A 25,914-nucleotide genomic window follows, 5' to 3' on the forward strand; every position below is an offset into this window, starting at 1 on the left:
CCGCCCACTGGCCTCAAGCTGTGGTCCAGGTCAGTTTCTACCCAGGCGCAGCCACCGCCAAGACAAAGGAGCCCCTGATCGCCTTCAGAGCCACTGCTTGGCCCGGAGGCTTCTGGAAGATTTTAACACGGTCAGGAGAGCACTAATAGTGTTTCAGCAAGTACCATCTTCGGCCTCGGACGGCTGATCTTTAGTTAGCACGATGCGAATTTATTATTTTCTTTGTAGCTTTTCATTATCTCTTTCGCCAAGCCCCCTGGCACCCCAAACTCTCCGCCGCGCATCGCCAGGCGAGCAGCGGGCGCAGGGAGGGGAAGGGCGGGAGCGCGCGGGCCGCGGGCGCCTGGGCGGCCGAGATAAGACCGGGGCGAATAGACGCCGCCGCGCCCCACGAGCCGCCGGCCCTCCGACCTCGGTGCCCCGGCTGGCCAGCTCGGCCGCGGGGCGGGGCGGACGCGCCACCCCGTGCGACCAATCGACAGCGCCAGGGACGATTCAAAAGGAAGGGGGACCAATGGGAGCCCTGGGAGGCCCCGCTGGGGGCGGGGCTAGCGTGGGGGGCGGGGCCTGGCGGCGCGCTCCGGGGCGCGGGGCCGCGGGGCGCGAGAGCGCGAGAGCTCGGCGGGCAGCGTCGCGCGCGCGGAACCGCCGCCGGGGTGCTGCTCGGCGCCCGTCCCGGAGCCGTTCGTGTTCCCGCCGGAGCCCGGCGCAGGTGAGCGCTCGCAGCCCCGGGCCGCTCCCCGCGGCGCAGACTCCGAGGGCCCGGGGCTGGGGGAGGCCCGCGGGCCGGGCGCTGCAGGCGGGCCGGGGACCCCGGACCCTGGGCGCCGGGCCTGACGCCGCGGCCTCGCCCGCCCTTCCTCCGGGTCGATCGGGGCGGCGGCCGGCGAGCTCGAGCGCGCCCGGCCGGCCCGCTGCGGAAATGCAGCTGCGGGTTTAAATTGCGCACGTTTCCCTCCATTTTGGACGCGCGCGTCGGGGTAAGATGATGTTGGCCGGGGCGGATTTGCGGGCCAGTGACCCTGCCCGGCCCCTGTGTCCCCGCCCTGCGGCGCCCGCCCTCCCAGGCCCGCCCCGAGCGCCGTTTTGACAGATTAGCGGGTCCCGGCCGTGGGGAGGCAGGAAAGGCGCGGCAGCCGGGCGGACGGGGAAGTGGGGTGCAGGGCTGACTTGACCGCGCCCGCGCGTCACCGGCCGTGAGGGTCGCAGCCTGCTTGCTTGGTGGCTGTGCAGCGCGGACTGCAGGGCTGCTCGCCTGCACGGGCTGCGTTCCCTCCGCCGGGGCTTCCGCACGTCCAAAAACAGATGGGCAGGTTTGCGTACGCCTGCGAAAGCTCGGTCCTGTTTGACAACCTTTTAAAGACTTAAAAAAAAATTCTTCGTAATGACACCCTCCAGCGGTCTCAAGGGGCACTTAGTAAGCGCTTGATTGCAGAGGGCCGGGTTCCAGGCGCTGCGCCAGAATGATTGCGCGGTCTAGTGGGGAGGGCAGGCTGTGGATGGCGGAACCGTGCCGTGGATACACGGGGCAGCGCGCGGGCGATCGGAGGGGTCTCGCCGGAGCGAGTGTGCTGGCTCACCGCTGTGTGATGCATGCACCGGGCCAGAGCCGCGCTGGCGGGCCAGCCCTCGGGGACCTTGCAGATGGACACGTGTAAATCTGTGGTTACGCTTTGTAGCAGCTGCTGTGAAGGAGAGGATGGGGGCTGCGGAGGAGAGCCGGGGCCCTCCCGGAGGCTGGGCGGCAGGTCCAGCGTAAGTTTAGTTCTGAGCGCTGTCTGGGGAGGAGGGCAAAGTGGGAGTAGGAGGCGAATGATGGTTCCCTTAAGGTGTTTGTGTTACTTTGGGGAAAAGTCGGTCCCCTTGGCCTCTGGCGCCCGGAAGGTGGCGGTTTTTTTGCATCCTGCGGCAGGGGCACGGGACAAGGCCAGGGGTTGCTGTTTGCGTTTTGCCCAGTAGGCCAGCCTTGGGCTCAGGTGCTGAAGGGGGAAGCTGTCAGTCTTCATTTGAGCTTCCCTTTCGCCGCCTCCTTTGGACCAAAGACCCTTGTAACCCCGCAAGCAGCAGGGAATAGCCGCAGTCTGTTGTGCTGGTAAATAGTAACATATTGGAGCCAAAACGTGTGCGGATTCCAGTGCCAGTTGACACTGAAGTTAGCAAGCATGTGGCTTAATCGAAAAAAGGGTCCCCATGTTTCCACTGCTTATGAGGAATGAGGACATTGTGTTCAGTAAACAAAATTTTTCTTTACAAACACACTTGGCCCAAACACCCCTTGTAAGGGAAGCCTGTCCCTGAGTCTCGGGACTCCATTAGGGGTGTATGATGACAGGCACAGATGTCGTGGGCTCTTCTGTGCTATCCTGGCTAATTCACTTGTGCAGGAGATTATATCAAGATGCGATTACACGGCTTTGTCATGTGTGACAATGGTGTGTGGGTCTTGTGCAAAGTGGGAGTGCGCGTAATGTTGCTGGTTTCATCCTTTGGAACATTTGTATATAAGGTAGAGGTCTCTTAAGGAGAGTGCTGGTGTGTTCCTTTTTTCTTTTTTAACCACCCTATGAAAGATTGCTATCAAGTCCCCATTCTTAACTTTTTTCAAAAGATTAAGCTTAGCGACCTAACAGAGATCCACCAGATGTCTTAATTTGTTTAGCCCCAGATATTTAGTTGGTAACAGAAAAGCTCTTTGGCGTTGACCTGTGTCCAGTATTGCACAGATCTATGCATGTGGTGTGTGATAGGCGCAATGGAACGATGCCAGTAAACAAATTTTCAGAAAGGTACAGAATTTTTGGCACAAAGGCCTTTTGAAAAATCCAGGTGGCCCCTAAAAGCCTGAGGGACTGTGTTTCAAAAGTTTATAAAGAGTTGTTGGAAACTTGAATGGCATCTTCCTGTAGAAAGATATCATTGTCCTCTTCCAACCCGGTTGACCAGGGTCATAGAACTAGTGCTAACAGTGGTTTGATTTTCGGGGGTCCAGGAGGAGAGGGCACGAGAGGAGAGAGAAGGGAAGGCACGTTTCCTTCCTCTTTCTTGGTACTCGGAGGCTTGCGGCTGAATGTTGAAATAGGCAAAGCTTGCTGTTGTCACCTTCCTTTTTTGTGCCCCTCGTCCGAGTCCCAAGGTGTCCACTGTCCCCTGCTTCCAAGCGCCCCTCAGGTGACTCCTCAGCCGGGTGTGATTTCATCCCCAGAGCCTCGGGGCTCCTCTCCCTGCTGCTCCCCACCCAGACCCATTCATTACCCCGACGGATGCTATCTCGGGATGCCATCTCGGCTGGGTGTCATGGAGAAAGCCAGCTTGTTAAGTGCTCTCTCAGGCGATTATCTGTGAAGAAATGTGGTGCTTAGGAAAGTTTTCTCAGGAGGGTGTGGGAATGTAACTTTCTCCGTTCTTCACTCCGCGTCTTTGGAAGTTCTTGAATGTTGTTGTAGACTCAGCTCTTGACAGGGGCCGGGGGAGGAATGTCTGTTTGTTATCGGGAATTGCTTAGCTGGTGAGATGAAAGTGCCTTAGGAGAGATTTTTCTGTCATGCCACCTGCTGCTTAGATGCGGCCCGGCGCGTTCGGGTGGTGTGGGAGAGGTCAGAGGCGCTGGTTTTGTGGTGTGGAAATGTGGATCTGCTGGTGGGGGGGACCGTTACTACCAAAGAGCTGGGAGACCCTGCAGTCAGTTGATGTTTGAAAAAAGGGTGGCAGACAGGCCTTAGTCAGTGGCAGTTCGTGCAGATTGCTGTCGCTTCTTAGGGTGTTGTTTATACAAGGCTTCGTGGGCCGTGTATGGGAAAGAATGTGATAACTGGGCGTTGATGTTTGCTGTGGCTTGAGAGTGACAGGCCAGATGAAGGCCAGGGGGACGTGCTGGCCCAGGTGTGTGGTCGGCAGAGTTACTTGGACGCCTTTGGGATTTTGGCTGTAAGACTTGAAAGCTTTGTGAAAGAACCCCAAATTTGCTATTCGTTGTAGATTTGGGATTATTTTTCTCCTCTGGTGAGTTATAGTAACGTTAATTATATATCCTTGATTTTCCCTGACAGTCTGTTTCATAGAGTTTACTGTTTCTAAGAAAGGTGGTAACTTGTTAAAAATTAAATACATTTTTAAAGGCTTTGTAAGACTATATGCAAGTTTATAAATCAGAAAATGTGTCCTTTGTGAGATTGTGCCTTGTTTAAAGAAATATTGTCATTGTAGGTGGGTAACATTGTGCATAGTGCAAACCATCTGCTGGCTTGACGTGTTGTCCTAGTTCATTCTAGTGTCACTTCTGTGTACCCCAGTGGCGGAGTCGTCCCGTGTAAAGTGATTGCGGACGAGACAGGACGGAGCGGAAGGGGCAGCCTCTGTGTGGCCCTAACTCTGCCACTGCATGCCGTGTATTCTTATGCCCGTGGACAAAGCAGTTAACATCTTTAAGCTTCAGTTTCCTCACCTTTAAAGTACGGGGTTGTGCACTCTCTCCTCCAGAGGCCTTTATGGCCCTAAAAGTTTGACCACTTAAAAATTTCGGAAAGTTGTATGTTAACGTTCAATCTGTGAAAAAAGACAAACATCAGTATATATGCATTGACTCCATTTCTTTTCTTTAAAACTCCTCAGACTCATTTTTGAAAATGCCAAGTAGGAAATTCGCCGATGGGGAGCTGGTGAGAGGTCGGTGGCCCGGGAGCTCACTTTATTTTGAAGTAGAAATTCTGAGCCATGACAGCAGCTCCCAGCTTTACACGGTCAAATACAAAGATGGAACCGAACTTGAGCTGAAAGAGAGTGACATCAAGGTAAGCGCTCCTGTGGTTTGCCAGATGTGTCTGTGAGGAGCGGGAGACGACTGTCGGTGTGGCTTTTAAGCTTCGAGCCGTGAGTTCTGACTGTTTGGAGGCGCAGGGGCGCGTTCCTGCTTTGGGTCAGACACTGTTCTGGGCTCTGGGAGTGCATGAGGGACAGCGCCCTGTTCCCGAGGGGCCCTCAGTGTGCTGGGGGGACAGGTGCTTACAGTGCTCATCTCCCTGGTTGAATGCATTCTGCGACAGGGTTTACTGGGCTGCTGGCGGAGCATGTGGAGGTGAGGGAGGGGCCCTGGGTTCCAGGAAAGGCTCTCAGAGCTGGTGACACCTGAGCTGGGGGCTGAGACCAAGTGGGGAAAACTCAGGGGTGGAGGGAGTGTCTTCATCAGAGGGCAGCCTGCCAAAGGCTTGGGGTAGGGGCATGTGGACCCCCAAGTACTGGAAGGGCCTGGTGGGCGAGGGTCAGCGGAGGGTTAAACAGGAGCCAGACCTGGAGCAGTGTGGGCTTCATCCCGAGCCCTGACGATTTAATCAGGGAAGTGGCATCAGTTAGACTTGAGTCTGGCCCAGGGCTTCTTGGCTCATCTGGGGAGGGTCTGAGCTTTAAAATGTCTGATCCATGGTATTCAAGCACTTACGTAAAATAGCATAAAATGAGTCAGTAGACAAATGCAAAGGAACACATACGAAGGAAAAGGCCTGACTTTTTATGACCAGATCCAACAGACATAAAATTACTTTGTTGAAATGCGATAAAAATTTCTACTGACCTATTCTCAATTTCATTCCTTCTTGCACATCAATAATGAACAGTTCTTGAACCCGTAGCCTGTGAACCACAGTTGAGTGCCCTAGACCAGGGGTTGGCAGAATTTTTGAGTAAAGGGACAGACAGGAAATGTTTTAGGCTCTATGGACCATGTGGTTTCCGCCGCGGAGTGCAGCTCTGGGCAGCCTGGAGGCGAGTGGACATGGCTGTGTGCCAATAAAACTTTATTTGTGGACAGTGAAATTTGAATTTCAGCTAATTCTCAGGTGTCATGAAGTTTCATTCTTCTTTTGGTTTTGTTTGCAATCATTTAAAAAATGTAAAGCCATGCTTAGCTCCTGGGCTGCCCAAGAACGGGTGGGAAGGACCTGGCTGGGGTGTGGTTTGCCTTCTGCGGGTTGAAGTCCCTGGAGACCCTGGGAGGAGTGGTTGGGAGTGGGCACGGCAGGTAAAACGCTGCTCAGTCGTCCCAGCTTGTGCTCGTTTTCCGAATCTCCCTGTGCGTGTTGTTCAGAGAGAAACTGTGGGACTAGTTTCCTGTTAGTGTCTGTGTGCTAATTTCTTTTGTCCCATGATCTCAGTTTTAATCATAGTTATAACTCTCCTTGGATACGTTATTGGGAAAATGTACAGCTAATTGGTTTAGACACACTGATTTCATGGCAATACCTTCAGAAAAGACTGGGGAGTGGAAAGGCTGCGTTTGCCTCGTGAGAGATGGCTTGTTGTTGCAGTGTTTGTCACTGGCCTCATCCGACCCCTTCTCAGAGCCATGATTTCCCGTGATGGTTTTAGAGTTAACGGTACCAGTTACTGCCTTTGCGCCCCTCTTCCAGTTCGGGTCTGCCTGCATGTGTTACGACTTGGGGTAAAGCTCTTTGCCTTCTCCTCCCTCTCTAGCCTTTAACTTCCTTTAGGCAAAGGAAAAGTGGCTCAACTTCCAGTTCTCCCTCCAGACGGCGAGGGAGCAGGTCGAGGTCGCGCTCCCGGTCGCCTGGCCGACTTCCTAAAGGTTCCCGCCGGTCCGCCTCTGCTTCGCACCAGGCCAGCGTGAAGGAAATGAGGAAGGAAGTGTTGGAAGTCAAACTGACACCACTGGTATTGGTACGTGTACGCGTATTTGGGGGATCTTTATCCTTACTCAGTGTTTAGTCTGCCAAAACACAGTCTTCCACTTTATGTCTGTGTGCTCAAATTACCTGCAGTTAAAATATTAAAATGTCAGTGAAACATCAAATCTAAGGTGATGACTTTGGGAGATGAGATAAAAATGAATGTTTGGAAGAATGGAAATGCTTTTAAATGCTTTTAAATACCAATGAAAAACAATGATCTTAAGTTATGAGAGTGCTCTTTAATATCGTGGTTTAAGAAAAAGCAGTGTTTAAATTTGAAATAGATGTAGATTGTAGGTTGAACTGAAAAAGTTTTTATAGTGTGTAAGTTCTTGTATAAAATGATGACACAGAACTCTATGTTATAAAAACATATTCTTGCTCTCTTAGCATCATTATACTTGGTCACTTTCCCTCTTCAAAGCTGGTCATTTTAACGGAATTGCTTTCAAAGCTCCAGGTTGGAAAGATCCGGGTGTAGGAAGGAGCCTGTAGGACCTCGCGCAAGGACTATTTTAGATGGTGGGCAGAGTGGAAACTATTCTTTTAAAAAAGGAATTGACTAAAGGTCATCTTTTATTCTGTTCACTTAGTATTACCTTTTTTCTGAATAAAATGCACACAGACTTTTAATAACTTTAAAAGACTGGATTGTGTACATACTGTTGGAGTTTTACATTTAAAATATTGGGACTGGCCTTCTGCGTTCTGTTTTTCTACATCATTTTTGTTGTATGGTATTGTTTGGATATAGACCATCAATTGTATAGACGTAACATAATTGTTAAAATCAGCCTCCTTATTGATAGACATTTAGGTTTTTCTGTTTCTACATTTTCCCTCTTGGAAACAATCTCAGACGATCTGACACTTCTTGGGGTAAATTCTTTCGAGTGGAGCTGCTGGGCTGGGTGGGCGGAGCAGCTTAGCGGTCTCCGTACATGGCGCCAAACAGCTCCGGGAAAGTTGGTCCCAGCATCGGCAGCGTGGGAATGCCCATTTTCTCATTCTGAGTGTTCTAATGCTGATTTTTTTTTTTTTTTTTGGTCAATATGATTGTCAAAGATTTTCCACTCACTGTTTTAACTTGCATTTTGATAGTTACTGGGGAGTTTGAACATTCTGACTGTCTCTTAGTGGCTCGTTGCCATCAGGTGACCCGGGTGATGGAACAGATGCTGCTTCCTGTCACATTTTCATTTTGAGCATTTAGTGACCCTTATATTTTTACGGTGTAACCTTCCTGTGCTCCTGGTGACCCAAGAGCCACAGCCTGGCTTTGCTCCTCCCCAGTAGAGCGCTGGCTCGCCCGTGTCCCCACTGTGGAGTTGAGAGTGGCGGGTACGTGGGAAAGAATGTGCTTATGCTGCGTGTAGCTGTGACCATCACGTTGTCTCTGTTCTTTCGACCCCTAAGTGTGGTCTTTTGCAGTAAGTTGCCTCACTGTGTCAATATTTTGTTGGTTTGCGATCAGCAAAGTTTGGGATGGCCTGATTAGCGGTGTTCAGAACTACATTTGTGGTTACCGTAGATTATGTCGGACGTTTGAAAAACGGAGAGTATAGTATTTACCTGGCCCGTCTGCTGCCAAGTGGCTCATTGGCACTTTGGTAAACTTAGTATATGTTGAATGTTATCACTGCTCAGGTAGACCTTGAACTAGAACTTGAGACTATGTTAATGCTGTCTTCTGCCAGCTGGCCTCCCAAAGGGTATGCTTGCATTTTTGATGTGTTTTCCCCCTCTCGGTGTGTTAGTGTTAGAATTTGTCGGTGACTTTAAAGGAGCAGAGTTACAGAGTTAGCCATGCACTGTCGGAAAGCCTTTGCAAGTTAAAGCACTGCGCTTGTACAGTCTGATGAGAAATTCCCTCCACTGCTTGAAGAAAGCGAGCACGAGGAAAGAGATTGAGTCAAGAAAAGGGACGTAGGGAGGGAAAATTTAAGGTTAAATAAAAGCCAGGCAGCATGCAATTCAGAAAATAGGCAGTTTGGAGGCCACTAGTACTACTCCATTGTGGTTAGTGCTGTGGAGTGGATTCCGACTCCTGGCGCCCCTGTGGACAGCAGAGCGGAATGTGCCCGGTCTTTTGTGCCATCCTCTCCCCCCCAGCACTATATTAGGCAGTGTCCCACTGCTATTCACAGAGTTTTCATGGCCAGTTTTTTCAAAGTGAGTGGCCAGGTCCTTCTTCCTAGTTTGTCTTAGTCTAGAAGCTCCGCTGAAACCTGTCCAGCGTGGGTCATCCTGCTGGTGTTTGAAATCTTGGTGGCATAGCTTTCAGCATCACAACAACACAGCTGCCACAGTATGACAACCGACAGATGGGTGCGGTGGTTCCCTACAGGAAATGAACTCAGGCCACGGCGGTGAGAGCGCTGAATCTTAACCACTGGACCACCAGGGCTGGCAGTAATACTCCATACGTACCCAGGATTTCTTAATTTCCCATTATTGGCTATTTTCAGGTGGTGAATGTCATTTCCTCTCTCTCTTTTTTTCTTATGCTGAGGAAGTTTTGCCATGGGCTAACATCTGTTGCCAATCTTCCTCTTTTTTTGCTTGAGGAAGACATGCCCTGAGCTAACTCTGTGCCGGTGTTCCTCTGTTTTGTATGTGGGTCACTGCCACAGCATGGCTGATGAGTAGTATAGGTCTGCACCCAGGATCTGAACCCTTGAACCCAGGCTGCTGAAGCAGAATGTGCCAAACTTAAGCACGAGGCCACAGGGCGGGGAGGAGGCCCTTTTCCTCTTTTTTTTTTTGTATGAGGAAGATTGGCCCTGAGCTAACTCTGTGCCAGTGTTCCTCTGTTTTGTATGTGGGATGCTGCCACAGCTTGGCTGATGAGTGGTGTGTAGGTTGTCGCCTGGGATCCAAACCTGCAGACCCCGGGCTGCTGGAGTGGAGCACGCAAACTTCACCACCACACCACTGGGCCGGCCCCTTTTCCTCTCTTTTTTTAACCAATTAATGAACTAGTTTACCAATTTTTACTTATCTACCTCTCATAGCAAATATTATTAGAACATCTGTTATTGAACGATGAAGTGATAACAGTCTAATTTTGTTTAAAAGATGAAAGATCTTATGTAGAAATATGTACCATAAGATCCTATCTTTTGAGGATTTGGACACTTTACTCAATTTTATCCTGTTTCATTTTTAACAAAAGTAGGCTGAAATTCTTCAAAATTAAGGCTGTGAACATCTTTGGTTTGTTTTATTGCTTGATTTCACGATAGTAAATTTTACCATCATCTCCCTTTTTAATAAATTACGATTCTTATAGTTCAGTGTTTTATGTTCTTCAATTTAGAAGCCATTTGGAAACAGCATCAGCAGATACAATGGGGAGCCGGAGCATCTGGAGAGGAACGACATCCCGCTCAAGAGCACGCAGGTGTGAAGGGTGCATTGTCACCTCGGGGATTTCTTCCTTTGTTAAAGCGACTTTCTCTAGAGAAGCACCTGGAAAACCATACTGACTTCTTGCAATCTTTTCTAAAGTTCTGTCCTTAAATTAAGACTGAGTGTAATTGAACAAATTTATTCTTATTAGTGTACAGCTGTATTAAGATGCTAATGTGATAGCGTTAATGGTAGTTATTGACTACACATATTTAATACTTTTTCTTGTTTAATTAGGAAAAATTTCATTTGCCACAAGAAAGTAGCTATGTATCTACACAGTATAGCCTTCGTCCCAGAAGAGAAGAGATCAAATTAACAGAAATCGATTCTAAGGAAGAAAAAATAGTTACAAAAGCCCCTCCATTGGCGAGAACTGGTGAGGTGACAGGCACACGGACGAAGGACTGGGAGTTCGGAGGAGCACCTGGTAGGCGGCAGACCGCGGCTGGGGCGGCGGGGCGAGTGCTGTCGCTGTGGGGTGACCAGGAAGGGCTTTTCCCTGCGGAAACCTGCAGCGGGCCCCGTGGGGGCCTGAGGAGGAGCCTTCCACAGAAGGAACAGCAGGTGTGAAGGCCTGAGCGGGGAGTGTTTTGAGGATTTTCATAGAGTAGAAAGGGTGCTCTCATGGCTATGTTTAAGACTTTTAGCAATCTGTTAGTCGGTTTTGAGCAAAGAAGTGTGAAGAAGCGAGAAAGGAAGGTTGGTGTGAAGTTGCATTTGGGAGGACGGTGAAGGGTTAGGGACAGGGCGCTCTGCTGACGCTCAGACCTGAGGGGCAGGGCCTGGCTCGGCAGTAGCCGTGGGAAGAAGCCGCATGCACGTGGTGGGGTCCTGGTGTGACCCTGCCTTCTGGGCAGCTGATGATCAGGGTCAGGGACCTGAAGTGCTCAGAGGCTCCGAGTTATTAAGTGAGTGGGACTGTTGAAATCTTATGTGGTAGTAAAAGAAAACACTTCTTGGCCAAATGGTTAAAAGTCCTGCATGGCTTCCTTGCCTTGTGTTTTGTAAATTATAACCATTGGCTAGCTGGTGTCCAGCATCACTTAAAATCTGTGCCCAAGTTACACGACTGTGATGTTATTTTAATTGTTAGAAACTGAGGGATATAAAGATTTTTGTTTTCTAAGATCAGGCTGAGATGTTTGAGATGTTCTGATCTTCAGTTTGCTGGAGTTTCCACATGTCTGCTCCCACAGTCGTGGGATGTTAAACGTTTCAGAGCTTGGTTTCCGAGGTGGAGTGTAGCTGCTCAGTGCTGGACATCAGCTGTGTCACTACTGTCATGCCTGTGGTTGCTTGGCCACTGGACGTGACAGGTGGAGATTAGGACTTTTTGTTGGGATGTCAGACAGTGGTTTCAAACAGCTAGCCAGACTGCAGCACTGACCTTAAAAAAGCCCAGATGATTCTTGAAAAAGATAAATAGACTGGATTGGATCTTGAGCCTCGAATGTCCACTCGTTGTCGCAGGTGCATTTCTCATCATGCTCGGCCTGCCTCCCTTCCTCTTCCTGTTGCTGTTGATGTGTCAACAGAGGGAGCCCAGTCTTCTGAACTTCCCGCCTCCTCTGCCAGCCTTGCGTGACTTGTGGGAAACCAGAGTGTTCGGGGTCTACCTCCTCTGGTTTCTTCTGCAGACTCTGTTCCACTTGCTGCCAGTTGGGAAGGTACGTTTTTGTTGGTAGGGCAGAGTATTATGGGATTTCCTCCCCTCTCTCGCATGTTTATGTAAAGAGGTTTACAGGAGTTTTGAGGTTGAAAGCCGTCTTTGCTCATAACTGCTCAACTCACTTTGTTAAGCCTCTCCTTTTGGATCCGGTAACGCTTGTTGATTAAGAAGAACTTTGAAAACCTGTTTGAGGTTCCTTGTGTAACTTTCCAAACCAAATAGAAAAGAATAAGCTGTTTTGCAAAATAGCTTGACCAATGGTAGAGGCTGCTGAAAAAAATTCCCCTCAGTAGATGTTATTTCAGATGCCCGATTTTAAATGATCAATTAATTGATAAGCTACTGAGCTCAATGGACTTTAGTTTGTATCTTTTACTTTTTTTATTATGGTGAGTTTCTAAATTTCATCTCTTTCAGAAATTTGTTGTCGGAGGCATTTATGCTCTTTTCCAACTCATGCAATGTCTTTAAAATTTGTCCTCGTTGCTAAGTGTAGTTTTTTCTTCTTTTAGTAGAATGCTTTACTTGGATAGGTTTAAAGGAACACGAGATTCCCTAAGCAATAAATGATGCATTTAAAGATCTTATTCTTAGGGCTTTGCAAGTTCACCATCTGTCTGTAAACTGAAGGATCAGTTTTCCTAGGAGTGGCGAATGCCAGTGACCGGCGGATAGGGCCACAGACTTTCAACACTGTGGAGTCTCGCCACGACATTATTGCCCTAGTGAGGTGCACCCTCAGGCGTTAGTATGATGTGGCTGTGCAGTAAAAATCACAGACACACATTAACTGAGGTAGAGCTGGTGCAAACTAGGTAAGATTTATTAAGAAAAGCAGTTCTGATGGTTAAAATTTTCATATACATATGTACACACATATATATAGTCACAAACTAAAACCCAACACAGAGTTTGTTAGATACTTTTAGTAGATAAGGATCTTTTGAAATTAGCTTGTGGGGTTTTGCTAATCCTGTGATCTCAAATGAGTATTACATTTCTCCTGGGTTTCCTTTCGTAGCTAATGAAGGGTAGTTTATAGTTTAGCCCAAGGCAAATGACACCATATTAATATTTTACAGTTTAAAGTGAATAGCAACATTTCTGAATAGTTATTTTGGGGAGGAAGATGTGGCTGCCGTTGGGCAGGAGGACTTTTTACCTTAACTCGTCCGGTCCGGGCGTGTGTTTCCGGAACCCCTCTCTGTGGGGTGTGTGTGAGTGGTCCAGATGGTTGGATTTTGTAAGGTAGGAAGTCACTGCAGGTTTTTGAGCTAGTGGTCAGCTGGATGCAGAGGTTTGTAAAGCACACTGAGTCTTGCGGTGGCACGTGGGGTGGTGGGGGCAGGGTGGCTATGGCAGTAGTCACGCTACCCTGAGAAATGGTGACTAGATTTACGTTTAAGATGAATTCCTGAAGGTGGAGTTGCTTCATCAAAGGGTTTGCCATGAAGGGTTTTGAAACTTGTTACTAAATTTCTCTACTAAAAGGTGATCTTCCTCCTTGGGCATGTTGAAGTTTGCGTGATCTTAGAAGACATTGATAGGATGGTAAAGTGTTATACTTTTTAAAATTTTAAATTAAAAAAATCTTTTTTCTTTTAAGGTTGTAGAAGGAATGCCTCTTGCTGATGGAAGAAGACTCAAGTATAGATTAAATGGTGATTTTTATTTTTTAAGACTCAAATTGATGACTTGATGACTTAAGCGTTTGAGTGTTGTACTTTTTAAACTGTCCAAGCCGTAGAATAGTAAATTCTCTCTCAGTAGTCCGAAGGGCATGCAGATAAGCTGCTCACACGTGCGTCCAGCCTGTAAAAATGGTGCATGTAAAGTCACAGAGCCCTCAGTCCCTCTTCGTCCAGTTGTGTTTTCTCAGTAGCATTTATCATTAATGGAAATAACTTTCTTTGTCTGTGTGGACTGTTTTCCTTTGCTTGGGAATTACATTATAAATTTTCATTCTTGACCTTTTATCCTATCACTTCTTACCTCTCTGACTTTGGATACTTTTTTTTGGTGACTTATCAGCATCCACTCTCTCTGAAGTCACTGCTGAGTTCTAAAAGGGAAGCCAGCAGTATCTTAGGTGCCCTCTGCCTTTTGTGCTGGGCTTCAGGGCCTGACCTATGCGGGGTGCGTCACACTCGTTTGTTGTACTGTCAGATACTTTGTTCCCTTTTACCAGATCCCTTGCCACTGGAACCAGATTTAGAATCAGTCTCTCTCTCTTTCTCTGTCTGTCTCGTCTCTACTCCAGCGAGGCTGAGTCTGGGTTTTCTCTGTGTCTTCTGGGCTGTTGACATCCGTGTTTGGTGGCCTTCCCTAGGGGCCGATGTCCTTCTTTGCTCAGTGGTCTTGATTTCTGTCTCCGCTTCCCTCTGAGGGGCTGGCACACCCAGAGGCTGAGCACGGTGCCGAGACTCGAAGCTGTCGGAGCAAGTGGGCGAGGCTGGACTGGTCGCTTGATCCTTCTTTCTGAAATTTGCTCCTCTGAGTACTCGGTTCTAGTATTATGAGATTTTACCATTATAAACCAAGGACATTCCTGAGACAACTTGAATGGTGATTTTTAATTCACAAAGGTAGAGAGCAAGAAACTGCTTTATCTGCCCTTCTTTTTCTTTAATATCCATAAATTTTATGAGAGTTAAATGAATGTTAAAAAGATAAGTTGAAAGTTACTCTTTGGAGTAAACCTGATATGTGGAAGATGTGTAATAAAGTAGAGATGACCATTTTACTTAACAGAAGTTTTGACTTTAGAATTCTTGTGTAAATAACAGCCATCTCTTTTCTGTGTTTGACTGTTTACCTGAAGATCATTTCACGTCTTAGTCAGAACACGGCTCCTGTAGGCACTCACCACCTGAGAACAGAACTGTCTCTCTAGCTGAAAGGAAGAGCAGAGTCCTTGCGGCCTCTCTCTGCTGGGTCGACCTCAGCGGGCCTGGCTCCGAGCGCGGGTCCCTCTTGTAGCGCGTCCCAGGGTGCTTTTAAATGTGGAATTTCCTGTGACCATCCCTGGGCCCAGCAGCCCCCACCTGACATCCCCTCACCTGGATGCCTGCAGTCCCTGCCCGGCCTCGGGGGCATTCACATGGTGGCCTCTCCTTTGAGGGTCTTGAGATCTGTATTCTGGGTGGTAGAATCTGACCAGGATCTTTTGAAACCATTATTGATAAGTTATTTCAAGTAAAAATATTTATAATTTTTTAACTACCAAGATTGCCCTAAAGACTTGGAAGTGTGTGTTTGGTCCAGCTCTGCTAACAATTAGCCATTTGACTTTGGGCCTGAGGGTGTGGATTATGTGAATTGTGGGGTTCTGTTTAGCTTTTGAATAGTGAATTTCTGTGCACTGCTTTTTAGCTTTCTCTTAATTAAAAGCAGGCAATAACTGTTCACCATGAAGATGGAACATTTGAAAAACTGTTTGAGAGAGATGGTATCTTTATTGAAGATTACCCCTCATGGGCATTGCTGGTTGTTGTTTTTGTGTGTATTTAGCCTGAAATAGAAATTAAGATTTAAAAAAATAACACTGTGTTATTTCCTAATGGTGTAAGTCTCATGTGAACCCTGGTCAACACTAACTTTTTGCCTCTTTCTTAAGGATTCTGCGCCTTCATCCTGACGTCGGCCGTCGTCGGAGCGTCTGTCTTCTGGGGTGTAGAGCTGTATTACGTGTACAGGCACTTCCTGCAGTTCGCACTGGCCGCCACTGTTTTCTCTGTGGCCCTGAGTGTTTATCTCTCTGTGCGGGCCCGGAAGGCGCCCCGGGAGGAGCTGTCCCCTGCCAGCTCTGGTGAGCCGAGTGAAGTGCGCTGTCGTGGCTGCCAGCTCCAGCACATTGCTTTCTCCCAGCTTTAGTTTATGAGAGATGAGAAGAAATAAGGAAAAATAAAAAGATGAAGAAAAAATGTAAAGGAAGATTTAAAGGAAGAAAATTGATTTGATTTTTTCTTCCTACCTTCCATTTCTCTTCCTTTTTCAGTCACTGGATGACAGTAAGACATTTTAGTAACTTAAGTAACATTTTAGTAATGTTGGTAGCATTACAATTTATGACAAATATTTTTTTTCTAAAGATTGGCCCTCAGCTAACATCTGTTGCCAATCTTTTTATTTTTCTTCTTCTCCCCAAAGCCCGCCAGTACTTAGTTGTATATTCTAGTTGTAGGTTCCTCTGGTTGTGGCATGTGGGATGCCGCTTCATTGTGGCCTAATGAGTGCTGCCATGTCCGTGCCCGGCATCTGAAGTGGAGCGCATGGACTTAACCACTTGGCCACGGGGCTGACCCCTATGACAAATATTTTTTGTCCCAAATAGTAAACTCCTTTAACAAAAACACAATAGCAAAGTAACAGAGATTGCAAATTAGTTGATTCTGACCTAAAGTATTTAAACATTTAACAAAATTAAGCTGCTTATTTTAAAAAATTGTGAGTCTACATTATAAACCTCTAAGTTCCCTTAAAGTCAGGGCGTCTGGCCCCGTGAGCCCCATATCTGGTAGCATCATGGATGCTTCCAGATGGCTGGCGTCCCCAGCACCTCTGTCCTCATTGGTCCCTCTTACTTTCACTGCCACGCCTCCCCTCACTGGCTGTCTGCCTGGCTCCTGGAGGCAACTGAATTGTGACCAGGTGGTAGACAACAGTGCATGTTAAAGCCTTATAATTGGGTTGGAATCCTGTTGGGATAAGAACTTTTCCCTCCTCAGGAAACGCCATCTATGATTTCTTCATTGGCCGCGAATTAAATCCTCGGATTGGGACTTTTGATCTCAAATACTTTTGTGAATTGCGCCCTGGATTGATTGGATGGGTATGTCTTTTTTTCCCTTTAATTTCAGTTCAGTAGTACAAATGCGATTTGCATTGAGAAAGAATTGTCGACAATTTTAAAGTAAGCTGTGGGTGGTATAGTTTTAGGAATGGTTACAGCTTTCCACAAATCTGTGTACTTAAAATATTTTCTTACTGTAAGTATCGTCCAGAAGGTTAAGATTTCCTGTTACAGGTTATTAAACACTAAAAGCATTTGTTTTATTTTAATTATGTCAGTTTATATTTATGTAGGAAAGTGACAGGGTAGATGAATTCATGTGAGAAAAAATGTATTTGTCTCCCCTTTAAAAAAAAGTATTGGACCTAATTTTAGACTTGTAGTAGGGTTGCAAAAATAGAGGAAAGAGTTCCGTTATGTCCCTCATCCCACTTCCCCCAGTGTTCACGTCTGGCATAACCATAGTATCATTATCCAGAACAGCAAATTAACATTGCTACAGTAGTAACGAAATCCACACACCTTGTTGGAGTTTCACCCGTTTTTCTACTGTGGCCTTTTTCTATTCCAGCATCCTCCACAGGCTTCCACATGCATTTGGTTGTTGTTTTGCTTTAGTCCCCTCTAGTCTGTAATAGCTGCTTAGTCTTTCCTTGTCTCTCATGACCTTGACGCTTGAGGAGTACGGTCAGTTACTGTGTAAGAGGGTCCTTTAATCTGGCTTAGTCCAGTCTTTTCTCATGACTGGAGTGATGATGCATTTTTGGCAAGAATATCAGAGAAATGATGTGATGTCCTTCTCAGGCGTCATATCAACGGATCCATGATGTTGAAATGTCTTATTACTGATCTTACCGATTGCTGATGGAAGGTGGTGTCTGCAACCTTCTCAGCTGTGAAGGTACCGTCCTCCCCTGGGTAGTTGCTCTGTACCTGGGGAGGTTACTCAGACTGTTCTTGCCCCCTTTATTGCAGGTGGTTGTTAACTTGGTGATGCTTTTGGCTGAGATGAAGTTACAGAATCGTGCCACTCCATCCTTAGCAATGATTTTGGTTAACAGTTTCCAGCTCTTATATGTGGTGGACGCTCTCTGGAATGAGGTAAATAATTTTAGGAGCAGAGGCCGTGGAGGCAGATGGCTTTGAGGGTGGGTGAGTGACCCTACCTCTCACAGCCTCGGCTTCTTACACAGAGTGAGGGGAGTACAATGGCCTCCGGGGCTCGTGAGGACTAGATGAGGGGTCAGTCCGTGGGGTGCTGGAGCTGACATGCAGGGAGCGCTAACAGACGGTGAGTGTCAGTGAATTTGGTGATACTTCCGTCTATATCAGCTGCTCTTTTAGATACTAGATAGTTAACGTCTGTAGATCTTAGCTTTGTGGGTGGACTGATTCATATAAATAAAATTTCTTTATTATATCACATGAAAATGGATGGACAGATTGTCATTGAAATAGGATAGTGATTTTTAGATTGTCAAGCAGCTGGTTCTTAAATAATGGGAGAGATGTTTTATTGTTGATATTTCAAAATATGAAGAATAGCTCTAATCAGGTGGATATAAAATCAGAAATCATGACACACTGAGGAAACCAGTTTCGATGAAGCTGAGTCCCTGACAGGTGGCTTTTCTCACACGTTGGTGAGTCAGCAGAGTGTCCTGCTCCTGGAACACTGGTGAACGTTTTGCTAATTGTCTGGCTCAATTAAACATATTCTTTTTAAAAACAATTTCTTCCTCAGGCCTATTTTGTAACTATTGTATCATATTTACTGCTATCTTTGAAATCATCTCCTCCAAATTCCACGTTGAGTCTTTCAATTTTAACAACAAAATTGGCAACCCTACCTTGTAATGCTCCAGAACAAAGTTTCCTGACAGTCTGGTGACGTTTTGAGAGAAGGTCCCTCTCCTTTGAGTCTGAGCTGGGTTTTTTGTTGTTGTTTTTATTGAGGTAACATTGGTTTATAACGTTATATAAATTTCAGGTGTATATCATTATATTTCGGTTTCTGCATAGACTATATATAATGTTTACACCCAAAGTCTAATTACCATCCCTTGTTGTACACGTGTGCTGGGCGTTTTTGAAAACTGCATTATTTGGTCATCAATACCTTACCCTCCCCACCTCTCACTGAGACTGGTCCTAATTTGGGCCTTGCGTGTAGGGCCATAGAGGGTATTCTGTTAAAAGGACTTTGAAATCTTGGTGTCAATATTTTGGTAGTATTCCTTTTTGGGAGGATTAGGACCTTTTGAGGTAAACAGACCTCAGAGTCAACTGGAGTAGAGAGTCTGGGTGAGGGTTGATTAGAGGAGTTTAGTTGACAATGGGGTGGGGAACTTGAATCCCAGGGGGCAGTGCAGCTGAGTGTCTGAGGAGCTGCTCCAGCCCCGTGGATCTGATGCCGTTTGTAGACCTTTAATGAAGCGGTGTCCGCTCACACATCTGAGCGTCATCTTCCTCGAGGACAGCAGGAGAAATGGAGTACCCTTCGTGTAAGGGAGGCAGGGACCGGGGTGGAGTCATGTCTACTCAGAATTAAACATGTTTTTGAAATTTTAAAAAACCCAATTCTTGTAAATGCACTTAGTATTGGCAGTGTAGGTCTTTCTGCTGTGATGCAATAATCTCCTAAGTAGCAGGTGGGTTACGTTGTGCAAGCCAAAGGGTCTTTCACTGTTGCTTCATCACCCCAGAGATTTCTTTTTTGGTGAGGAAGATTCCCTCTGAGCTAATATCTGTGCCAGTCTTTCTCTATTTTGTGTGTGGGTCCCCACCACAACACAGCTTGAGGAGTGGTGTAGGTCCGTGTCCAAGATCTGAACCCGCCAACCCAGGCCGCCGAAGTGGAGTGTGCTGACTTCACTCACTGCGCCACGGGCTGGCCCCTCAGATTTTTTTTAACTTCCTTTCTGGTAGCTTTTTGAGTATTAGTAATTCTTCCTTCTAGTTTTTTCCTTCCAACTTTCTGTCATGTAGTGATAGTCACTTTTTAAGTAGCTTAGAAATTCATATTTTCTAGAGATTTGGCCAAACATTGACTTCTGTTAAAGAACTGAAAATGTTTCCTTCTTAAGGCAATTTTAAGAAAATCCCAAGGGGAGCGGATTGGAGTCTGGAAGTTATTTTCTCTGTGTGTTATCAGCATCTCAGCCAGATCATAGTAAGCTACTCGAGAAACAGACTTTGTTTTATGATTTTCTTCAGCATCTGGCACCTGCTGGGCACTTAGCAGATGCTTGATACCTTTCCTGTTAGGTTGGTTGATAGAAATGCCTCCTTGGGGAATGTGCCACACCTAAGAAACAGAGACTAGGAATTTCGATATAAATGCCCCTTCCTCTGAGCCTCTGCTGGGGCGTCCCGTGGAGCCGTCCTATGGAGCCGTGCGGGTCCGCAGAGCCCGCATGCCTAAGAACAGGCGCTCTTGGCTGGAGAGGGAGCTGAGGGCCCAAAGTTGGTGACACCCATTTTTGTGTTCCATAGTCTTTTTGCGTGCTTTCTAGAAAAAACTGCTCTTTGGAGGTATCACCCTTTTCCTTTGACCTAGAGCGCCAATTCTAGGCGCAGAGCCGGGACTGGCTAGTTTCACGGCCGGGTGGGAGGAGGCAGTGTGGACGTACCTGCCGGCCAGGCCTGCAGGGGCTTGGCCGCGGCAGCCTTTCCACGGTCCAGAGTCTGGTGTGCAGGCGTCCGGGTTGGAGGGGGTCTGGCTCCTTGCTCTTGCTCACCACACCCCCGAGAGCGCTCTCATTTTATTAACTCTGTGTGAAGTGAAGCTGGCAGTGTCCCGTGTTGCCGGGAGCTTATTTTCTTGTGTGGACAATCTGTGAAAAGCCAGATTTGGATCCGAAATTAGAGCGGTGCACGAAGAATTGGAACAGGTGGCTGGTGCTCTTATGACCCCTTCACCAGAAGCACTCTGAGTACCCACCCCGTGGCAGGGTGGTGTGATGGGCAGTGTGATGAGCAGTGTGCTAGGCGCCGGGGTGGCATGTGGAGCAGTGGCCCCCGCTTTTCTCTCCTAGTCTGGTGGGGACAGGGTGACTTTGACAGCTATGGCACAGTCGCACATTGGCTTCAGCCTATAGGCAGGTGGTCGAGTCTGAGAGGTCCCTCGTCTGATGGGAGGGGTCAGGAAGGCAGCTCCGGGGAGGCATAAGCTGAGGGTGGAGAAGGGCATCCGGGCACAGGGAGCAGCCTGGGCAGAGGCACGGAGGTGGGGAGGCACTCAGAGATCTGCTGTCTGGGGGTCACAGAGTGACTGGAGCTGAAGTCAGTCGAATGACTTAGTGTCAGCCACACGCCCAGGGGACCAGAATACCCTCCCCTGCTTTAAAAAAATTTTGGTTGGTGTACCCTCCCCTGGCCTTTATGAATCTGACTGTAAACTGGTGCTTCACTTGAATACTTTAAACATAGAAGCCTTTCTCCTCCAAACGTCTTCTTCGGTCTTCCCCCCGTACCCTTACAGGAAGCGGTGTTGACGACCATGGACATCATCCACGACGGATTCGGGTTCATGCTGGCCTTTGGAGACTTAGTGTGGGTTCCCTTTGTCTACAGCTTGCAAGCCTTTTATCTAGTCGGGCATCCAAATGAAGTGTCGTGGCCGGTGGCTTCTCTGATTATTGCTCTGAAACGTGAGTCTCTGTGTTACACGTTATGACTGGGTCTGCTGTGCTCGGTGGCGCCTTCCAGATTGCCATCATTAGCTCAAGTTTGGAGTAATTTGTGATGGATGAGAGATAAAGAGATTCTTGCATCTTACAAAGGCAAGGGATGCTTCATATCTAGGTTCTTTAGTAGTTTTCTAGGTTCTTTAGTAGTTTTATAAAAGGTAATTTTAAACATCATTCTGTTTTTAAATTTAATAAACTTAATTTAAATTAAGAAATTAATTTTAAGCTTAATTGTTTTAGTAATGATTAATTTTTTTCTGTTGAGGGCCTGCTTTTCCTGGGAGGCACCTTAAAAAGTAGGAAGATTGGTCTTGCCTTCACAGGGCTTACGTTCTAACAGGAGAAACAAGACGCTCAGACACGGGTGGGAGGCGTGAGAGGGAGCCCGTGAGAGGGACGTACAGAGCAAACGGGGGGAGCTTCCACTTCTCTGGGGAATGTTACTGTAAATTTAGTGGAGCATACAGTGTTCGACCTGAATTCCAGTGAGTAAACATGGGACGGGGGTAGAGAGGCCAGGCAGAGGGAGTGGCTCAGGTGGAGTGGGGGGCGTGGGAGCTGCGTTCGGGAAGGAGCGAGGAGGACCGTGTCGGGGAGCCAGGCCCATTGGGGGCCCTCACAGCTTAGCTCAGGACGGCTTTGCTTCGTCGCACCAGTCATTACACCTCCGCCAGAGGGAGGGCAGGGGGATTGGCAGTGAACTTCAAATGCAGCTAGTTTTGCTACACTAATTAGTATCCGTGAGAGAAGAAGTTCCAGCTGTTGGTTACAATTAAGATTTCATTTCATCGATGGTTTGGTTATCTGTGCAACCATGCCCGTGTGTCATTCAAGACAGTGTATGTATATTTTACAGTTCAGCTAAAAAAGAATTCTTACTACTTTATTGAAGACTGACAATGTAATAGTTAACAGTAATATGTCTGGGCCTATTAACTATGACATTTTGAATTTGAAATAAAGCTGCCAACTTGTAGGTTTGTAGTGGGATTCAGCTTATATTTGTGTGTAAGAGGTTCCAGTCCTGATGCTAAGCTGCACTGTTATTAATAAAGCCTTCGTGCTGCGCCAGTAGGTATCATCAGTAGCAGAGGAGACATCCCGTATTCTTGATTATACTGAGCTCTAGTGTGGATTGTGTTGCACTGTGGGCTGTGTTAGATTTCACTCACCGATGTAGCTCTGTTTGTTAGCTGTGCCTTCAAGGTCTTCATTCCCCAAGTGGCTGGGGAAGACACTGTGAGAGTGAGATCTCAGGATAGCTATCATCTTTTGACATTCCAAGATGGAGAGATTTTAAATTGCTCTTAAGAAATCAAACTATTCTCTGCTTTGTTTTTTTTTAAAATTTTATTTATCTGTCTTTTGAGGAAGATTAGTCCTGAGCTAACATCTGCTGGCAATCCTCCTCTTTTTGCTTGAGGAAGATTGGCCCTGAGCTAACATCTGTGCCAATCTTTCTCTACTTTATGTGGGACGCCGCCTTAGCATGGCCTGATGAGTGGTGCCATTTCCGTGCCCAGAATCCGAACTGGTGAACCCCGGGCCGCCAAAGTGGAGTGTGCAAACCTAACTGCTGTGCTACCGGGCTGGCCCCTACTTTGGACATTTCTTCAGAGCACAGAAATAATTTCTAAGTGAAATTACAAGTGCTTTTAAACGTTAGATTATATCTAAATTAACATTTGAAATTTTTAAAAAATTACAGTTTGTGGCTATGTAATCTTCCGATGTGCAAATTCTCAGAAAAATGCGTTCCGGAAAAATCCCACTGATCCAAAGCTTGCACGTAAGTATTGGTTCATATTTATATTATTTACATTACATGAAGATTTTCTGTCTGTCTAGAGGTCATTAAAAATGTGTTTTTATTTTTACCTAGATTTGAAAACCATTCATACTTCCACGGGTAAGAGTCTGCTCGTCTCGGGATGGTGGGGCTTTGTCCGCCACCCCAATTACCTGGGCGATCTTGTCATGGCGCTGGCCTGGTCCCTGCCGTGCGGTAAGCATTTAAGGGGAGTGCTAGTTTGGCTCTGTCTCTGGCCCCCAGGCTGTATGCATCCTTTGCGGGGACAGCGTGGCTGAGTCAGTGTGGGCCCGGGACTTACCCGTTAAGAGGCCGGCCTGCCCGCGGCAGGAGCTGCCCCCGCTCTGGACGCCGCTCTCGCACAGGCAGCGTCCATCATCCAGCTTCGCAGGGGAGCTAGGAACTCATAGAGCCTCAACTTGTACTCGAAACTTCTAAAAGCAAAGTTTTAGTTTTAAACTGTGCCTGATAGCTTTTCTTCTAAGCACTGCAGATGGAAATTAATTTACCTTTTGATTCGGGACTCAGAGTACATAAATTCTGAAACACTTCGATTGTTAGGAAGAAGACCAGATGGTTCTATTTTGTGTGGAAGGAGCGTGGTGTGGCCCAGCTGGCAGTGGCAATGGTGGTGGTTCTTCACTGATGGCCTAAGGGGGGAAAGGGAGAGATTTGCCTTAAATATGAGGGCAGATGTTCTGATGATGATGAATTGTCAGAATGGATTAACTGCTCTTCTCTGAGTAGCTTTTAATTCAAATACTACCTTCTGCTACATACAGATAGGATTTTATGAAGCAGTTTAGTTGATTTCTCCATTATTGGGAAAAATGAAGTAATCTTATGGGTCATTTTTGGAGGATTTGGGGAAAGGCAGGGAAAACTTAATATTGTATAGTGGTAAAAGTGCCTAATGGAATTTACTCTTGTGGTCCCCAGGCTTTAATCACATTCTGCCCTATTTCTATGTGATCTACTTCACCTTGCTGCTGATCCACCGAGAGGCCCGAGACGAGCACCAGTGCAGGAAGAAGTACGGGCTGGCCTGGGAGAAGTACTGCCGGCGCGTGCCCTACCGCATCTTTCCGCACATTTACTAGCTCCGCCCCAGCCCGGCGTCCAACTGCTCCTGCACTTCTGGCTTCCATTTGCAAAAACAAGAAAAAAAAATCCCAAACGAGCCTTCTGTTGTTGCACTGACAGGATCTTTAAGTTTCCTTTTCTTTTTGAATTAGGACTGTAGAACCACATAGTCAGTCTTTTAGTAAAGCCATGTTTATTTTTATTAAATCATAGCAATTAACATGAAAAATATAAAGAAGTTAGAATTTGTGTTCTAATAGGAAGTTTTCAGTCCTTTAAAATCTGCAAACAGAAAACAGTCTTATAAATGCACTGAAAAGAATACTATTGTTGTTTATGGTTTTTGATTACTTTTCCAATTTTGATTTTTTTGTTTTCTCAGTTGGCTTTTACATTTAAAGTACATTTGTTTTATTGCAGTAAGAGAATAGAATTTTCATTTGTTTCCCCTTAAATTACTTACTAGTGATGTGATTTGAAAGTAAAAACTGGTCCTGCATTAAATGCTCTGTGTGAAGGGGAGGATGAAGGATTCTTAGCAGACACTGTTGAGGGGAGACCACTAGCAGTCGTTTGTTTAACTTCAGCTTCTAAATCTATGTTTGAAACTGTAAATACGTAGCTTTTATGTAATATATGGTGACTTCAGATTTTTCTGTACAGTATTTTGAATGTGAAATAATTGTCAGGACTAAGTATCTTTTTAACAAAAACATTTGCAGTATTTTAAATTAAGTTTTGTAAAGTAATACATGTGAATTAAAAATTTTGAAACAATTAGAATTCACTTAATATTGTATAAAAGATGCTTTTAAAACATAGGAAGGGTGTTTTTTTAATCCAAAGTGTGTGAATTTGGCTTTGCTACCTCAATTGCAGGTGTTTGTTTGCCTTTTATAAACTGTTGCAAATAGAAAAAATAGAATAAATATATATTTTTGGAGTAACATCTTTATTTAAACATTTTTACACAGACTGATGTTTGAAAATTTGCCATTTCAGGCTAATATTTTTGTATGTTTTTGACTTTTTTAATTAACCTGTGTTTTTGCTACTGTTTAGCTCATGCAGTTTATACTGTGTTTTGTATATGCTTTATATTTGCAAAACTCTCTTCCCTTTGAACGAGTGTGTTGTTCATCTTTAGAAGTCTGTTCATCCAAAAACAATTTAAGGGAATAGCTTAAAATCATTTTTCTCTTTTAGTTTAGTTGATGTGCATAAGGTAGCTGTAGCTGTTAAATTCTACTTAGGTTGATAGAGAGTCTCATTATTACTTGTCCTATGATGGAACAGTGGCAAATTCACTTTGTATTCAAAGTTGAATTGTGTGTGGGTTTTCAATGACACATTTTGTGCATGAGCCATGGAGATGCGCAGTGTTCATTCGCTGTGCTGCAGTTTGAAGTGTCTGTAGCGTCACGTGTGTTCTCTGATCATGAACTTGGTTTACTGTAGCATTCTGTATCTGGAACCTTGGAATGTGGTTTTGGTGAAACTGTGTTTTATCAGTTCTGATGTACAGAAGCAGTGTTTTTATGATGCTTTTCTCCTGCCATATCCTGTACTAGATTCAGCAAGGAAGCTTTGGGGAGGAAGAAGGACACTGAATTCTTTCCTAGTAATGCAAAAAGAGCCTGTTAGCAGCACAGGTCTGCAATTTCTGGATATCAACTGTCATTTGTTTTTAATTTTGTTTTTGTCATGTTTATGTGACAAGTTTTATAATGAAGTTTTGGGTTGGAAATAAAGTTGAAAATAAAAAGATGGTGCCTGGA

The 25,914-nt window shown here is 46.2% G+C and overlaps 1 protein-coding gene across 2 annotated transcripts; it reads left to right on the forward strand.

The window, feature by feature from the left end:
• Positions 1 to 556: 556 nt before the first annotated feature.
• On the forward strand, positions 557 to 25,914 carry LBR (lamin B receptor). Of its 2 annotated transcripts, none has more exons than XM_023632705.2 (14): positions 557 to 712; positions 4,609 to 4,787; positions 6,463 to 6,666; positions 9,997 to 10,080; positions 10,326 to 10,518; positions 11,562 to 11,758; positions 13,367 to 13,421; positions 15,377 to 15,568; positions 16,488 to 16,591; positions 17,528 to 17,653; positions 21,036 to 21,204; positions 22,952 to 23,032; positions 23,126 to 23,248; positions 23,993 to 25,914. In XM_023632705.2, the coding sequence occupies exons 2-14, from the start codon at positions 4,623 to 4,625 to the stop codon at positions 24,151 to 24,153; spliced, it is 1,854 nt and encodes a 617-aa protein (XP_023488473.1). In that variant the 5' UTR covers positions 557 to 712; positions 4,609 to 4,622; the 3' UTR covers positions 24,154 to 25,914. The 2 variants fall into 2 exon arrangements, with proteins under 2 accessions (XP_023488473.1, XP_005608040.1); XM_005607983.4 differs by lacking the exon at positions 557 to 712 and adding an exon at positions 979 to 1,417.

The sequence above is a fragment of the Equus caballus genome, chromosome 30 (assembly GCF_041296265.1).
Source record: "Equus caballus isolate H_3958 breed thoroughbred chromosome 30, TB-T2T, whole genome shotgun sequence".
NCBI classification, from domain to species: Eukaryota; Metazoa; Chordata; class Mammalia; order Perissodactyla; family Equidae; genus Equus; species Equus caballus.